The 13690-nt window shown below is 32.2% G+C and overlaps 1 protein-coding gene across 1 annotated transcript; it reads left to right on the top strand.

The window, feature by feature from the left end:
* LOC102629721 (external alternative NAD(P)H-ubiquinone oxidoreductase B2, mitochondrial) lies at positions 1–4949 on the top strand. The gene is made up of 10 exons (XM_006467839.4): positions 1–330; positions 1179–1455; positions 1616–1822; positions 1990–2240; positions 2702–2921; positions 3093–3197; positions 3333–3605; positions 3728–3849; positions 4184–4303; positions 4419–4949. Exons 1-10 carry the CDS (start codon positions 242–244, stop codon positions 4504–4506), a joined length of 1752 nt encoding a protein of 583 aa, XP_006467902.1. The 5' UTR covers positions 1–241; the 3' UTR covers positions 4507–4949.
* Positions 4950–13690: the final 8741 nt, after the last annotated feature.

Below are 13690 nucleotides of genomic sequence, written 5' to 3'. Positions count from 1 at the left end.
GGCGAGACACACACACACAAATAGCGTTTTCTTTTTCTCCCTCCGACTTCTTTGGATTCTTCAGTTCATTATTCTATTTATTTATTTTTCTCTTCCGTTCCTTCCGTTCCTTCCTTCGTTGACTCTTCTTCTAGTACATATTAGAACCAACGGTACACCTCTCTGTTACATTAACAAAAATCGCTCTTCATATTTTGGAGAATCGTAATAATTTTTTTTTTCACATTTTTTCTGCGACAAAATGCGAGGCTATACGTTCTACGAAAGAGTTTCGAGAGCTTTCCATGATTATTCTTCACTTTCTAAGTTGATTGTGATTTCCACCGTCGGGTATATACTCTGCTTGAGCTACTTTTTTCCCCTTCTTTTTTGGATGAATCAAACTAATTCCTATCTATTTTTTCGTTAATTAAGCTTTGCCAGTTACTTTTAGCTTCGGTTTTTCTCTTAGATTTGTTCTCTGCATCTAATGCTTGATCTGTTTTTTTTTTTTATGAATTTATCTTTTTTTTTGTTTAAATTTCATCATGTAAGGGGAGCATGTGCAAAGCAAAACAAAGCATATCTTTTTTTTCTTTTTTGATAAGAAAACAGAGCATATCTTATTTAAATGATAACAATTAATAAGTGTAGATTGTAATTTTGAAAATTTTATAATGTTTAGTTGTGTAAGCTCAAATTTGAGTCTGCAAATTTCGTGGGCTGGTTCATACTGTTTGATTTTAATCTTACAGTTGCATATCTGATGTTTCAAAAGTTCATACATGAATGATTTTGCGTGTTTCCGGAGTATATACCTTTTCTTCTCTCTGTTTTATTCTGTTGCTTCAATTTTCATCTATTACGCATGTTTTTATGATGGGGTTTTGGATTTTTTTTTTTTTTTGTCTCGACTCTGTTCTGTTTCTTCATTTTCATCTACTGTGCATGTTTTTATAATGTGGTTTCGGCAATCTGTAGAGATCTAAGATTAATTGATAAAACTAGAATCAACACAAGGATCAATTGCTGAAGCATAGTATTTTCTGAATTTTGTAATTGCTTAGTTATATATGTAGCAGAAGCTAAGTATGAGTTTAGTCAAGAATTTTGAATTAACAGTGTTCCCGGAGATGGAATTATGTTTTCTTCTAAATTTTCATTTTCCTCTGGCTGATGCTTGTTATTGATTGTTTCAGTGGCGGCAGCCTTATTGCTTATTCTGAGGCAAATGCATCCAGTGATGCATATTCTGTTGCTCCACCTGAGATGGGAATTAAGAAAAAGAAGGTTGTGGTGCTTGGCACTGGCTGGGCCGGAACAAGTTTCTTGAAGAATCTCAACAATCCCTCGTATGATGTTCAAGTGATATCACCTCGTAATTACTTTGCATTTACCCCTTTGCTTCCCAGTGTTACTTGTGGCACTGTGGAAGCTCGCAGTATTGTTGAACCAGTTCGTAACATTGTTAGGAAGGTAATGAACTCATAGCATTATCACATTAATAACTGTTAGATGTGACTGTGAAGTTGTAGTTACAATTATATGTTTGATTCTAAGTGCTTTGATCATTTGTGTAAGTTTTTGGTTATTTTAAGGACTATTTGTGACTCGTTTCCCCTTATTTTTTGGTCAGAAAAATGTTGACATTTGTTTCTGGGAAGCTGAATGTTTCAAGATTGATGCAGAAAATAAGAAAGTATATTGTCGATCTAGTCAAAATACCAATCTGAATGGCAAAGAAGAATTTTGTATGGACTATGACTACCTTGTAATAGCCATGGGTGCTCGTGCTAACACATTCAATACACCTGGAGTAGAGGAGAATTGTAACTTCTTGAAGGTAATTTTCCTGGCATTCTTGTTAGTGTATGTGCTCAGCTACATTGGCACATTCCTTCAAAATTTTCATTATGCTTTGTCCCTGATAATTGAGAAATTCGGTGAACCACAATGGACTCTTTGCTGTTATTACTTTTACCCTCAAGGAAATGCATTTGATTCATGCAGGAAGTTGAAGATGCCCAGAGAATACGTAGGAATGTCATTGAATCCTTTGAGAAGGCTAGCCTCCCTAACCTAAGTGACGAAGAGAGAAAGAGGATTCTTCATTTTGTGATTGTTGGTGGTGGCCCAACAGGTGTGGAGTTTGCTGCGGAGCTTCATGATTTTGTAGATGAGGATTTATTTAAGCTCTATCCTAAGGTCAAGGATTCAGTGAAAATAACACTTCTGGAGGCAGCAGACCATATCCTCAACATGTAAGAATGTGAATTCTAAAATCCTTTTTCAACAAATTTTACTTTGTTTTACATAATGCTAAATTCCTCTAAGATTATTGCTATTTTTGTCTAAATAAAAGATCAAGAGTTCCTGTCTATCAGTCTATCATTTGTAAAATTGAATCAAGTCAAGGATTTTTTTTTCCACTCTAACAAGCTTTCCAAGCTTTCCATTGACAAGTGAGTGATATCTTTTACGTCTTTGGTGTCTTAACTGTAACTGGAATGCCCACTGATTCACAAGCAGTCATCTCTCCTTTTACGGATGTGCAAGTTAAGCATAAGAGATACAAATCTTAGTTCATTCACAAGCAGTCATCTCTTCTTTTATGAATGTGCAAGTTAAGCATAAGAGATATGAATCTTAGTTTCTTTTCTTTTCTTTTTTTCTTTTTTTAAATTAAAGTCTGCTCATGCCTGTAGACATACTGGTTTTGCAGGTTTGACAAAAGAATCACAGCTTTTGCTGAAGAGAAGTTCTCCAGAGATGGAATTGACGTAAAACTGGGATCAATGGTCGTGAAAGTGACTGACAAAGAAATTTTCACCAAAGTACGAGGAAATGGAGAAACTTCTTCTATGCCATATGGAATGGTTGTCTGGTCAACCGGCATTGCACCTCATGCTATTATAAAGGATTTTATGAAGCAAGTTGGTCAGGTGTGTAGTATTAAGAGTATTTGCTGTGAACTTAACACTTTGTCACTAACTTCACTATCTTAACTTCTCTATATATTCAATTGTGATTTTAGAGTTTGCTCATTTGAAGTGATTTTCTGTTGGGGTATTCTTTACATTCACTGTGCAAATCATCTGCTTCTGCTAATACAGACTAATAGGCGTGCTTTGGCAACTGATGAATGGCTGCGGGTTGAGGGATCTGATAGCATTTATGCACTTGGTGATTGCGCAACAGTTAACCAGCGCAGAGTCATGGTACTTCTAATCTTTTACCTTTGTTATTACAGTTTCAAGTAGCATAATTATGCTTACAAATATATAATAGTTCTTCTTGAATAATTTTTTTTTTTTATTTTGCTCCAAATAACTCTTTCATTTTAACACTTTCAGGAAGATATTGCAGCTATATTTAGCAAGGCAGATAAGGACAATTCTGGAACGCTTACTGTCAAAGAATTTCAAGAAGTCATTAAGGACATTTGTGAGCGGTACCCTCAAGTGGAGCTGTATTTGAAGAATAAGAAGATGGGTGATTTTGGTGATTTATTGAAAGAGGCCAAAGGGGATGTTGCCCAAGATGCTGTCGAGTTGAACATTGAAGAATTTAAGAAAGCTCTTTCCGAAGTGGATTCTCAGATGAAAAATCTCCCGGCAACAGCACAGGTGTTACACCGATTTCTGTACATCATGATCTTCTAATGAAATCTTCCAAACATAACTGCTTAAGCATTTCTCATTTTATCATACACATGTACTTACCTATTCTTCATCGGCTTACAATTCAGGTTGCAGCTCAGCAAGGCAAATATCTTGCCAAGTGTTTCAACCGCATGGAAGAAGCTGAAAAGAATCCAGAAGGTCCTCTCAGGTTCAGGGGAACAGGTCGCCATCGGTTTCAGCCATTTAGGTAACGTTGATTCTCTCCTCTCTGTGCATCAAATGTTAATATATGCTATAAAAATGAATAGGTTACCTCTATAAACAATTGGATTCATATAACAAAGAAATGGATGACCATTTTTAAAAAAAAAAAAAAAAAAATAGGTTTCTGGTTTTGTCTATTACAAATAGTTTTGGAGTCGGTACAGAGTGCAATTGTAATTCATTTTTAAAGTATTAAATGATCTCTCACCACTAATGGTTGCTCAATTGAAGTGTAATTTTTGAGCTTGATTTTGCTTGTTGATGACAATTTGAGAAATGTATATGACTTGTATGGTTGGACGAAATAACGCAACCAGGTATCAGCACTTGGGACAATTTGCTCCACTTGGAGGAGAGCAAACTGCGGCACAACTTCCTTGGGATTGGGTTTCAATTGGCAGGAGCTCACAATGGCTTTGGTATTCTGTCTACACAAGGTAATTTTTCTCTCCTCAAATGTGATATCGCATCAACAAAACTCAAGTCTTGGCAGGGCAGGTTTTTGAAACTTCATTTCAATTGTTTTATTCTCTTCTACTTTGGGATATTCAGCAAGCTAGTGAGCTGGCGTACAAGGGCTTTGGTTGTATCGGATTGGACGAGGCGTTTCATCTTCGGGAGAGATTCAAGTGGAATTTGAGGCAGGTTCTTATGATCGCATTTTCACTGGCTGAATGAAAGCTCGTTATCTCAACAGCGATTACAAATATATATCGTTTATTTTTCTTTTTTGGATTAAAAAATAATTCACGCATGTAACTCCTTGGTAGTTTTGCTGTTTACCGCGACACAAGGGGGTTAATTCTTTCATCCCGTTCTGATAACTTCCATATAATGATATAATATATAGTCTCTGGCTGGTGTTCACGGAATTTTGGGGAATTGGTGGGTTTATCCTAGATGGGCTGGGCCGAAGTGAAAATGAGCCCAGAAGGATTTTTTTATCTTTTATTTTTATTTTTTTTGGGAAACAGAAGGATTTGTTCTGTTAGATTAAGAGTGAGAGAGAAGGTACCAGTTAAATTTTTATTCGCAAAAACAAATAAAGAATAATAAATTTAAATCATCGTTTTTAGTTTCAAATTCCTTCAATTATAATTTTCTTGTTTGTTCATAGAATTTAATTATTTGCTTGTTTTCTGTTGGTATTTTCTATTTTGTCCCTTGAAAAAACTGAATTTATCTGCAACGATCTTTTATCCTTTTCGTCTCCTCTATAATTATACCGAATATTTGACAATGGCGGTGACTCTTCTTTCTCTTTCTTTTTATGCTTTTAATCAGATAACTAAGAAAGAAAAGGGTTCTTCCGTTTATCTTTAATTTTGTCTTGCTTTTCTTTTCACCTACTAGACTGAATTCAAATTTGTTAGGAAGGGAAAAGAAACCTCAAATTTATTTTCATGCGAGTAATGAACTAAAAAATCCATGGTAATCTAGTGAGACGTGTCTGAACCAGAAGGGATCAAAGATCGAGGGCCAATGATATTGTCATGAAGCCTGGCTGCCACGTGTAAATACCCCCACAATGCTTTTCTCGTGAAAATGCGCTTTGAAAGATTGGGTAAATGGATTGATGGATGGGGGCATCAGATGATGATACAGACAATAAGGGGAAAAAAATATGTATTTATGGTTGAAGTTGAACATGGAGTTCTTGCTTTTTGGGGGACAAAACGGTGAGGGTTGTCTATTTCAATATGAGATAAGTTTTAAACATCTTTTCAATGAAATTGTATAACTCCATTATAAAAGATTGAGCAAATTTAAATCTCAATTGTTATTCTACAAAATATTAGTAGTCCCAAAAGACCGTAATTTTATATTTCGTAGTGGTTAGACTAATTGGGAGTTGGTTTCTATCATCCAAAATATTTGGTAATTTTAGGTGAAGATAATAAGCTCAAATTTCAAAGTGGTTGGAGTGATACAAGTTAGGAAAAAATAAATTGATAACATACAAAACCATGTTGGAAGATTGCAATGATGATGCAGCTGTAGTGGCTAATTTAGTGGGTCAAATTTAGTGGCTAATTTTGTTTTTCTTCTGTACTACTTGGATTTTTGTTAATTCAATTATTATTATTATTTTAAAATAAGAAAGTGGGTAAAACATAAATTTATTTTTTAGTCTCCTATTTCTTTAAGATTTAAATTCAGTTCTATTTAGTTCTAGACTACGGGAGGGTATGGAAAAAAAATTATCAATTTGGTTTTTCAACAAAAGTACAATAGAGGAAGGTAAAACTAATTATTTGGCATAGCTTATCTAATTGCTATAAGTATTTATTTATATCATTTTAAATCTTTTGTTGTTGATTTTTTTTAATTGAATAAGTTAGTTTACTTCTGTTAGTAAAAGGGTTTTTGAGAGTAGAGGTTGAAAAGTCTTTTTAAAATGTTAAAATATTTAAAACATTATTTACTTATTTAAAATTTTTATTTCATTCATTTTATAACTTTAAAAAAATTATAGTTTTTATTAAAAGCTCTATTTGTTACCATTTAACTAACAAAAATTATATTTAAATAAGTTATATTTAAAAAATCATGTCAAAAAAAATTTAAGTGTGTTTAGTATGACTTTTGAAAAGATTATAATATTTTTTTTTAATCTCAAAGTACTTATTAAAGTTTTTAGTGGTGTTTGGATAAAAATGGAGAATAAACTTTTGGGATTTCCAAAGTTACTTTGCCTCTTTTTTCAAAAGTTTAAAAGTAGAGATAGAATAACTTTTTTATTTTGTATATAATATCCAAAATGTCCTACATAATTTTGTTAATTTCAAAATACCCACGTATATTGTGCGTGTATAAACCACTTGTTTGTTGAATTTTACCATTGAAAAAGTATGTAATTTTTTTTATAAATTAATAGTTTGAGTGTATTAAGTGAAAAGTTATATGATTATGAGGATTTACCTACGGTACCACAGTGGTATCGTATCACTGCTTTTGTCTTTTGTGCCAACACTGCTGTAAATTTTCATAGAACCCCTTTTACTCATTTTTATTTTAACTTTGCTTCACAAAAATTAAGTCAATTTCTCCCAAACCCGTGAATCCTTCAACGGCCGATCAACAACAAATCGGCTCCCCCCGGTGGTTGTGGTTGGTCGAAAAAGACAGAGAAAATTGTGGTGAACAAAACCCAAGTGGTTCCGTCACCGGAAACCGGCGAAATCACAGTGAATTGAAGCGGCGATTCCGCAGCTTTTCAAGGCTTCGATTGGCAGCTTTCCGAACGGTTTCCTGCGATAAGGATGGTATGGACATGACCGGCGTCGCACGAGCTTCCTATTGGTACCAACCTTCGCCGGTATAGTGGCCTGAAAAGGAAACGAAATCCAGGTCGAGTTCGAGTCGAACTGGTTCTTTTTACGACAAGGATGGCATGAAGATGACCGGCGTCGCACGAGCTTCCGATCGGTACCAATCTTGGTTGGAGGAGTGGCCGGAAACGGAAACGAAATCCGGGTCGGGTTCGTGGGTATTGTGATAAAGAGAGGGGTATTGTGATGTATGTGCAATATAGAATAAAAATATGTAAATAGTAAATAGTTTAAGGTGCTAACTAAAATGTTCATATGGATGCAGTAGAAATTAACTTAATATTTGTAAAGCAAAGATTAAATAAAATTGAGTAAATGGGGTTCTATGAAAATTTACAATTGTACCGGCACAAAAGACAAAAACAGTGATACGGTACCACTGTGGTACCGTAGCTTGATCCTGATTATGAAGTTAAATTTTTTTAATATTGTTTGTCGTGATTTAACAACTTCAAAATGCTATTGGTGCTATAGTACCAAACAACCTAATGATTTTTTTTAAAATTAATTAATAATTAAACACCCAACAAATTTTTATTAGAAGCTCTACTTAAAAAAATAATTCTTTTTTTTTTAAAAAAAAAAACTACACTCTCATGTTGTTTATTCAATAAGCTCAACCAATTATAGTTAGAGTAGGCAACAAGTTTAATCTCTAACCTAACCCATTGAGCCGCTCAATGACAGTGAGCAATCAAAACCAAAATATGAGAACATTACTAAAAAATTCTTCAAAAAAAATGATATTTTTTATTTGAAGAGTCGCATGAGCATTTAAGATTAAAAAAAAAATCCAATTAAGATTTTTTAAATAAGAAAATGCTTTTCTTTCTTTAATTTTGTTGAGTGCTTTCTCAATTTTCAATTTATATTTTATTACTTTCTATTGGATAGGGAGAGAAGTGTTTTAATTACTATTTAATTTTTTCATTCAAAATAAAAATAAATATTTGATTAAAATAATATTAATTTATTGTTATTTGAAGTGTTTTTTGAAAGATAACATTTTTTTTCACTCTACTATTTATCGTATAAGTAAGTGAATAGATATTTGAAGAATAAAATGAGTAAACCTTTTGGTGATACTCTAAGAAAGTGAACCCACATATGGGCAGTGGATGTGGAGCACCACCCCACTTCTCTTCACATAATCATATAGTCAATATGCCACTATTGCATTTATTAAAACTACTTTTTTTTTTCAATTATTTATATTCAAAAAAATGTCACGGAAGCTTCAGCTGAGGTGTTTATGGATTAAAATCCTCTCGTGATCTGAACTTTTCATGAGCAAAAATTCACATGTTGATTAGTAATTAATAAATTTAAAAAATAAAGTTATTAAATCTTATCCATATATTATTACTATATGACACATGGCATAAAATCGTTAAAAACTTGAGAGTGCTTAGATTATAAGAGGATGTTAATCCGACCCTTAAAGCCATCTTAATTAGGAGAGGAGACCCACTTGCTAAATGGTAGATGCTGCTCTAAATCCATCGTATATTTTTGTGCATACAACAAACTTTGTATGACTGGATATGAGCAAGTGTCGGTGCATTTTTCTGTTGCTAGAGAAAATACTGTGTACATACTAGGGATTTAGGGTTAAAGATCCTCCAATCATCATGTGAAGAAGATTTTTCTTAAATAATGCATTTAGAAGTGATTCTTCCGACTTTGGAGACAAAATTTTAAGCACTCCAAGCTATGAGAGAACAACAACACTAACACCTACCGTTGTAATTTTTTAGTGAGCATCTCTTAGTGCATGAGCATTCATGATTAGATAAACTTTTTACCCCCAGCATATTTCAAGTAGTAATTATTAATGCAATTAATTTATAAATATTACCAAGTTAATCATTCCATCATTATCTTTTTTCATTCATAGAGATATGAGGACATTAACTATGTACGCGGCAGTGATGATTAGATGCTGCTCCCATTTATCCTCACCGTGTTATGCTGGGCACGTTGTTGGCTCCTGTCATGTCACGCAATCCGTCGGTCGGTAATCAAACTTATCTACTTCTGACATCACTTTCACAATCTATTACTAAGGAGTAGATGTTCATGCTAGCGTTCGAGTATACATAGACCATAGTCACCTTGTTTGTCTTCTTTTTTTTTTTAATACTGATTAATCATCATATTATTGCATTACATAAATATTTACAACTGTTATTATAGTAGATATATTACACTAATATTTACAATCAGAAATACATGATTGAGACTTATATTATTACATTAAATTCTGTGAAGTATATGCCCAGACAAATAATCCTTTACAGAAGAGGAATGTCTATATTCCACTCGTATTGCACGAGAGAGAATAAATTTTTTGAAATATTAAACAAATAAATATGTTAGTCCCCACAAATATTTTTGTAGAGACTTAAACCGCTACTTGTGAGGGCAGCAGTCCACCACTCCGACCAAGGCCGAAGTGACAGTTCTTTGGTTCTTGATAGGCTTTGACGAGACTTGGAAAGCTCCAGGACAAGGGAGTGAAGATTAAAGAACATCAAGACTAATATAGCTGAGTTAAAAAACACATGGACAAATAATGCTGAATATTGATTAAAAGTTGACGTCAGCGAGATGTCGTTTGGTTTTGTTTTTGGCAAAAACCGTTTTCATTTTTAAAACACAGAAAATTGAGAAAAAAAGGGAAAAAGATGCTCCGCTTGAGCGAACTGTCCGAATAAATTTCGGACGCGGCAAATTTCAAAACGATATCATCAGGTGTCATTTGGAATTTGCTTTTCCCAGGTAAATTTCGACAACTTCGCTCGGACAAAGCAACATCTGCCAAAGAAAAAGAAAACATATTTGACAAATTATGTTTTTTATGTTTGGTTTCCATTTAACTTTTATATAAAAATGACTAAATTAGTTAAAAGTTGCTTTTCACTTTTTTGAAACTTATAAAACAATTTTTTTTCTATGTATTAATTTTTCTTCTTAAAATAAACTGTAAAATGCTTTTAGCTGTGAAAATATCAATACTACTACACTGAAGTAGTTTTAATATATATAGTTTATTCTTTAAGTGATATGTTGCCACAATTAAGTAGTTAAAACTTATAGTTTATATTTTAATTGATATGTTTTCAATAATTAATTTTAATTTGTAAAATAAATAAGTTAATTTTATTGTTCATCATTAATGTGCTAATTTTACGACACTTAGTTATTAAGTAGTTAAAACTTATAGTTTATATTTTAATTGATATGTTTTCAATAATTAATTTTAATTTGTAAAATAAATAAGTTAATTTTATTGTTCATCATTAATGTGCTAATTTTACGACACTTAGTTATTAAGTAGTTAAAACTTATAGTTTATATTTTAATTGATATGTTTTCAATAATTAATTTTAATTTGTAAAATAAATAAGTTAATTTTATTGTTCATCATTAATGTGCTAATTTTACGACACTTAGTTGCAAGTGTATATTTGGTTAGAAGAAATAAGAGAAGAGAAGAGGAATAAAAATAAGAGAGAGGAAGAGAAAATGAAAAAAAAAAAGAGAGTTAATCTTAATTTTATTTGTTTAATTTGACATCAAATCGTATTTTCTTCTTTTATTCATTTCCTCCTTTTCTCTCTTCTCCTCTCATTTCATTTCTTCAAACCAATTATGTCATTAAGTGTTTTTGATTGAATACAAACAATGCACCTAAATTATGCAACTGCAAATAGGATATTTGTATCATATTGCACTTTTAAGGATGTGTTCACTTACTAGAATAGAGTGAGGAGTGCAGAGTCCTCTCACTCTAGTATTAACATACTTATTTAAAGGGTGAGAGTAGAAATACAGCTTAATGGATTCCATTTACTTTCGGAGTGAGGAGTAGAATACTTACTCCCATGAGAGGTGGGAGTGGGTCCTTTTTTTATCTTTTCCTTTAAATATGCTATAATTATTTTTATTAAAATAAAATATTATTATATTTTTAAAAAAATAATAATATCGCATTTATTAAACAATAATATATTTTGATTCTTAGTTAAAATTACTTAAAAATAAAATTATTATATTAACAAAGAATTAAATAATATTACTATATAATATATTTAATTTGAAATTATAATATTATTATACTTTTTTTTAATAGTAGAATGTTTATTTAATGTTAATAATTAATAATAATAAATAGTTCAATCTAAGAAAATATTAATTTTGTACTATATTATTAATAATTTTGTTTCATTTTTATTTCTCTTATTAATAATTTTTAATTTACATAATTAAAATTAAAATTAACTAAAAACTAGTGATTTACATAATTAAGAATATTAATAATTATTATTAACTTATTTGATTAAAATTAATAATAAAATAAAATTTTTATTTTAGAAATATATATTTTTATTCACTTTGTAGTTAAAAACTACAATTCCTTAATTAAGGGTAAAACTATAATTTAAAATAATTTACTCCCAATCTAAAACTAAGTAAACACATAAATGAGATTTTAATTTCTATTTCATACTTCCATTTTACTGTAAGTAAAGAACATACTCTCACTTTATACTCTCAATCTCAATACTTTTACTTTTCAATATTTCCAATCAAATCTAAAAAGTGAATGGTACTTAATTTTATTTATACAAATGAAGTTTAAATAAAAACACCTTTGAACTTGAAAAATCAATGCCAATAGATGATGCTTTTTAGTGAAAAGTTAATAGGTCATAAGAGTCACTGCCTTCTAAATAATTCAAACTTCTAAGTAAGTATCAATTTACAAACAAATAATTCATTGTATATTAAGTTACGAATTGAACATTAAGAATGCGGGGGAGTTTTCTGCCATTCTGAATAGTTCATGGGGCATCACTGTAGTAAAATTGACAATGCGAAACAATCTTCAACTAATCTCACAATCCGGGGTGCCGCGATTGGTTTTTTGTGGACGACTCGCATCACATCATGCTCTCTTCTTCGATCTTTCTTCCAACTTGGGCTTAAATCCAATCATGAAAAACGAAACAGGGGCAAATGTGTCAATTAACTTTTTGAAAAGTAAAAAGCCTCGTTTTTCATTATAATTACAAAAAAAACCCTGGACAAATGGGATGATAATTGATCGCAGAAACCAAGGCAAGTCTTTCCTGACAAAAGCTGAAACGCTCACGTGGCTCTCCTTTATTCATTGATCGCTTTATATCAGTGAATACAGTCTCTCAGCCTCAGGTGACCTAGCAGATCTACAGCATCCGGGTCAGTGGCATTAATGCAAATAAATAAAGTTACTTGTCTAATTAACCACCCTCTCCTTTGTACCACCGGTTTGTGCAAATAGGTAACGAAATAAACTGAAAGACAAAAACTCCATTAGGGTCTAAAATTTTTTTTTTTTTCCATCGGATATCTCGTTGACATATAATCACCTAGGGTAACAAAGTCTCTAAAGAAAAAACGGACGTTGTTTTCAGTAAAAAAGCTAATTGGCCAGGTGATTCATTAATGGCGGTGAGATGATGAGTCATGTTTCAGAGATCTGATGATGAGGTGGTTTTGGATCTTCGTCAAACGCCAACGTCAAAACAAAAGCTCAAGAGACTTTCGTAACATTTCTTGCCGTCAAAATGGGAAAATTGGGTGTTGCTTAGAAACCATTTCTGGAATATTTGGTCCAAACAAGCATGTAATGTAACATCTTCTTTTTTGCACGTTAAGCTAGCTGACAGAAAATTCAGGCTTTTACCCTGTTTGTAAAGTATATCGAGACACAAGTCAGACTTTAATTGAAATAAAGTTATTTTGACGTGTTAGAATGTAGAAGAAAGTTCTGGCTAAGAGTGAGAGAGATACGGCCCCAGAAAAGTCTTAAAACATACAAACAAACAAAAGAGGTTTGATTTCTGAATTATGAAGATTTGACTCATCTTGTGGCAGATGATAAGCTTCAATTTGTGCTTGATTAAGTTAAGGCCATAATATGAGCTTTTAGCATTGATTTGCTTCCGAGTAATTTTAAGGCACCGTACCTGTAATCTGTGGTAACAATCAAAATTTGAATTTACGAAATAAATTTATATGTTTACAGAGAGACTAGAAGGTCAAAAAATGTAAACGAGAACATAAAATAAAAACGGGGAAATCTCGAAATGATGATGATGTGGAGGTTGTACGGCTCATCTCGTTCATTCACGGCGGGTTCAACAAAATAACTATTTACCGTTTTAGGTTTAATAATCTCACGTATTAACTCTAACCTGCACCCTCCGCGCGTTGCGCACCCTTCAGTTTTGTGAAAATCTGGTTACGTGTCGCAAGATAAGAGGGTGTGCTTACTGCGCACTCGGGCACAGGTTAGGTGTGGTGGTGGGCTACGACCTTCTCGGCTTCTTTCACTCTCTAAATTGCCATGTCCATGTCAGCCTCAGCGAAGGTGGACCGAACTTCAGACAATAATAATAATATAATAATAATAAAGTCTATATAAATAAAAATATTAACAAATAA

This window comes from Citrus sinensis, chromosome 2 (genome assembly GCF_022201045.2).
Source record: "Citrus sinensis cultivar Valencia sweet orange chromosome 2, DVS_A1.0, whole genome shotgun sequence".
Lineage (NCBI taxonomy): Eukaryota > Viridiplantae > Streptophyta > Magnoliopsida > Sapindales > Rutaceae > Citrus > Citrus sinensis.
This window is presented reverse-complemented; position numbering and strand designations above follow the sequence as displayed.